At 34.6% G+C, this 4,334-nt stretch overlaps 1 protein-coding gene across 1 annotated transcript; it reads right to left on the bottom strand.

Annotated features, from left to right (window-relative positions):
• Nucleotides 1–988: 988 nt before the first annotated feature.
• Nucleotides 989–3,060, bottom strand: LOC105875560 (intraflagellar transport protein 74 homolog). The gene has a single exon (XM_012772660.2). The coding sequence runs from the start codon at nt 2,991–2,993 to the stop codon at nt 1,191–1,193; it is 1,803 nt and encodes a 600-aa protein (XP_012628114.1). The 5' UTR covers nt 2,994–3,060; the 3' UTR covers nt 989–1,190.
• Between the last annotated feature and the right edge of the window lie 1,274 nt (nt 3,061–4,334).

The raw sequence follows: 4,334 nt of genomic DNA, 5'->3' as shown, positions 1-4,334 counted from the left end.
TTCACCTTGAGTCTGAATAAGTCCTTGTGGGTTAGATGTGTTTCCTGGTGACAGAAGATATTTGGGTGGTATTTTTTCATCCATTCAGCCAGTCTGTGTCTCTTCAGTGGGGCATTCAGACCATTCACATAGATTGATATAATTGATATGTGGGATGCTGTTCTGTTCATTCTGTTGAGCAATACCTTATTGCTTTGTTTTACCTCTTGTGCTATTGTGAGCTTTGAGCTTTAGCTTTGGATGTTTTCACTCTGGAGGGTATCTATTGTGCCGAGCTATGTATAATGCAGTTCTGAATATTTCCTGCAGGATAGGTCTGGTCTTGACAAATTCCTTCAGTGTTTGCTTATCTGGAAAAGTCTTTATTTTCATTCATATATAAAACTTAGTTTTTCAGTTTACAAAATTCTAGGTTGACAGTTGTTCCTTTCAAGAAGACTGAAGATGGGGCCCCGGTCACTTCTGCCTTTTAGGATCTCAGTTGAGAAGTCTGTGGCTAGCCTGATGGGTTTTCCTTTGTAAGTTACTTGATGTTTTTGCCTCACAGCTTGCAGGAATTCCTCTCTTGTGTTGACTTTGGACAGTCTGATGACTATGTGTTTTGGTGATTGCCTCTTTGCAATGAATCTTCATGGTGTTTATTGAGCTTCTTGTACCTGAATGTATAAATCTCTAGCAAGATGAGGGAAGTTTTCCTCAATTATTTCCTCAAATAGGTTTTCCAGACCTTGTGTGTTTTCTTCTTCAACCTCAGGGATGACTATGATTTTTATATGTGGCTGTTTTACATAATCCCATATTTCTTGTAGGCTTGGTTCATTCCTCTTAATTCAGTTCTTCAGTTTTGAATAACTGAGTTAATTCAAAAGAGTTGTCTTCAAGCTCTGAGATTATTTCTTCTGCCTGGTCTCGTCTATTTATAAACTTTCCACTGTGTTTTATATTTCCTTAAATGAATGTTTTATTTCCAGAAGTTCTATTTGTTTTTTTTTTTATATGTAAACTATTTATTGAACCATTACATTTAAAATATTACTTCAAAGAGGCCACAAAAATAACAACATTCAGAAATTTCAGGTAAAACTCTTCAAGGGTAAATTGTTCTTTTATTTTTTTAGTCAGCTTGTACCAAGTTTAGCAACAAGAAGATACTTTTCTAGAGACTTTATTTAGAGACTTTTGATTCAGACTCAGTTTCTGCTAGTACTATGTAGAGCATCCACAATGGTTTTATTGTATTCTGCAATCTTTCTGGTCACATTTTTCATAATTGGTTGGTAATCACTCTCTTGACTCTTGGTAGCTATGAATTCTTTCATCACAAAATTATTTTGCTCATGGTGTTGCCACTTTCTCTCCAAATTTGTAAGCTGAGAATGTGTCTCATTTTCTTGCAGTTGTGTTTTTAGTGTATCATATTCTACGTTTAGGGTCTCCATTATTTTCTTAAAGGCATTTCTGCGGATTGATAATACCATTCTCTCCTGATGTAATTTCTTTTTCTTTTCTTCACCTGATGATTTTAAAGCTGGCAAATCATTATATGTCTCCAGATCAGTTGTCATTTGCTTAATTTTGCTTTTTAGAGAATGCTGTTCCTCAGTCATCTTACTTTCCAGAAGCTCCATTTTCTGTAGATCCAACTGCAGACGTTGACTTTCTGAAGTCAAATTTCTAGCAGTACTTTGGGATTTCTGCATTTCAGTAGATTTAAAATTGAGGTCATCCTGCATCATCTTTAGCTCTTGATTGGTGATAGAGGATATCTGTTTCATACGATTTATATCACGACTACAGTGCTCCAAAAGTGACACAATACTGGCTTCTATCTGTGCCTTCCGTTCCAGTTCCTGATTCTTAGTTTCCTCAAAAGTCTCAATAAAAGTGTCCATATTTTCTTCCCTTTTTTTTAGCTCCTTGTATTTCTGATTCATTTCACCTTGGTGTTCCTCTAAATCCATGTCAAGTTGTCTAATTTCGTCATTAAACTGATTTATTTTTTCTTTTATATCTGTTAGCTGTCTCTCCATGCTGGCTATTTCCTGATTATCTTCTTTAACCTGCTTAAGTAATTTCTCTCTCTCCTCCATTGGAGATCCCATGCTTTTGTCTTCTGCAATCATTTGCTGTCGATGGGATTCTAACTCATAAAGTTTTTCATGCAGCAATACAGCTTCCTGTTTTACCTGGGAGTGTGCTATTTCAGTTTCTAGGCTCTCTTTTTTCATGTTCAGTGAATCTAGTTGTTGCTGAAGTGTATCTAATTCCTGCAGCAATTTCTCATTTGTGGTTTTCATCTCTATATATTTGACTTGTTTTTCAGGAGACATATTTTTTATAATGCCATCTGCTGCTTGTTTTTCCTGTTCAATTTCTTCTTCTACACTTCTAATTTGTTTTTCCTTCGCTTGTCTTTCAGTAAATATGATATCCATACTTTGTGTTTCTCGATCATTTTGAGCTTTAAGCATATTGTAATCATTCATTACTTCTTCCATTTCAGTATTGGTATTAAGTTTATCTACCAACATGTTGTAATCTGCTAGTTGTCCTTGAAACTCTTTGATTTCAACAGCTAAAGTTTCAGCCCTCTTTTCATATGACAAATATACGGAATTCTCTTGATTGTACATTTCTATTTCTTTCTGAAGTTTATTAATTTCAGTTGTAAGTTCACTTATTTTACTTCTAAGAAGCCCAAGATAGTAGGATTTGTCTAAAATTTGCCTTTGGGGACCTTTCATCCCAGTTTTCATTCCACTCAAACCTTGTTGTGTTACAGGACGATCAGCAACTTTGATTTGAGAAGACAAAACTCCACCTGTTCCTATGGGACCACTTCGAGAACCTGGTCTCGCTGTGCCAGGTGGCACGCTAGTTGTCACTCGAGTATTAGCTGATGGGGGTCGTATTCCAGAAGGAGGCCTTCCTGTCAACCCAATTCCACCTCGTGAAACAGGGCGAGGTACTGAAGATTTGTTATTACTGGCCATTGTTTGTTCACTTTAACTCCTTCACCGGCGCAGCAGTAGGGCGGTTGCAAGGCTCCGCTCGGGCTCTTCCTCCTTTTTTTTTTTTTTTTTTTTTTTTTAATATATGGATCTCTTTAGTGACTTTTCATTTCCTGAATTGCTTTACTGCTTTCTTTGGGTTGGTTTTCCATTTTCTCTTGGATTTCATGAAGCTTACTCATAATCCATATTTGGAATTCTTTATCTGTCATTTCAATATTTTCATTTTGGTTGGTATCCCTTACTAGAGAGCTATTGTTCCCTTTTGGAGATGTCCTTTCCCTATGAATTTTTCATACTTTTAGAGTTCTTTCACTGATTCCTTCTCATCTGGGGTGACAGTCACTTCTTATTTTTGGATCATAAATGTGGTGGTTTTCTTATTTGCTAGTTTGTAGGTGAAAGCAGTGGTGAACTATGTCCTCCAATACCACCTTATGTGCTAATTTGTATAATGATATATAATCATAAAGTTGCCCCCAGGGGCAGCTCCACTGGGTCCCCTTCTTTCTGGATAGAACCAAGAAAGACTACATTCTGGACCACAAACAACACATTTAAAAGGACCACAGAAAATTAAACTAGAAATCAATAATAAAAGATCTGAAGATTCTCAAATTTAGAACTTAAACAACACTCTTCTAAATAATGTATTAGTCAAAAAGAAAGTAAAATAATGGATTAGAAGAATTTGAATCAAATAAAAATCAAAATAGAGCATATCAAAATTTGTAGAACATGGCTAAAGTGGTACGTTATATGAGCTTTCAAAACCTAAAAAATAAAAAAAAAAATTAGAAATAGGCAAACAATTTGGCCAACACTTTACTAAAGAAGAAATATTCTTTGTGTCAAATAAGCACTTGAGAAGATTTTCATTATCATTAGTCATTATGGAAATTAAAATTCAATCTACAATGAGGTACCACTTTGGATAAATTAAATAAATTAAAAATTAAAAGTAAGTAAGTAAATAAATAAATAAAGTGAACTGACAGTACAAAGAAATACCAATGGCAAATAAGTAATTAAAAAGATTTTCAGTATCATTTGTCATTATGAAATGCAAATTAAATCTGCAATAAAATATACTTTATACCTATAAGAATGTCTAAAATTAAATCAATTGATTGATTTAATCTGACAGTACCAAGTACTGGCAACGGTGCATAGCAACTAGAACTCTCATGTGCTGCTGGTAGGAAAGCAAAATGGTAAAAGGATTAAATCACTTGGAAAATAATTTGCATTTTCTTATGAAGTTAAAAGTATACTTACTATATGACTCATAAATAGCACTTCTAGGAATTTGCCCAAGAGAAA

This window comes from Microcebus murinus, chromosome 10 (genome assembly GCF_040939455.1).
Source record: "Microcebus murinus isolate Inina chromosome 10, M.murinus_Inina_mat1.0, whole genome shotgun sequence".
Classification (NCBI taxonomy): domain Eukaryota; kingdom Metazoa; phylum Chordata; class Mammalia; order Primates; family Cheirogaleidae; genus Microcebus; species Microcebus murinus.
The sequence above is the reverse complement of the archived record's forward strand: the minus strand, read 5'-3'. Positions and strand labels throughout refer to the sequence as shown.

What these genes read in the sequence shown, in the direction of transcription:
- LOC105875560 (XM_012772660.2), bottom strand. Translation starts at nt 2,993, where the DNA reads ATGGCCAGTAATAACAAATCTTCAGTACCTCGCCCTGTTTCACGAGGT.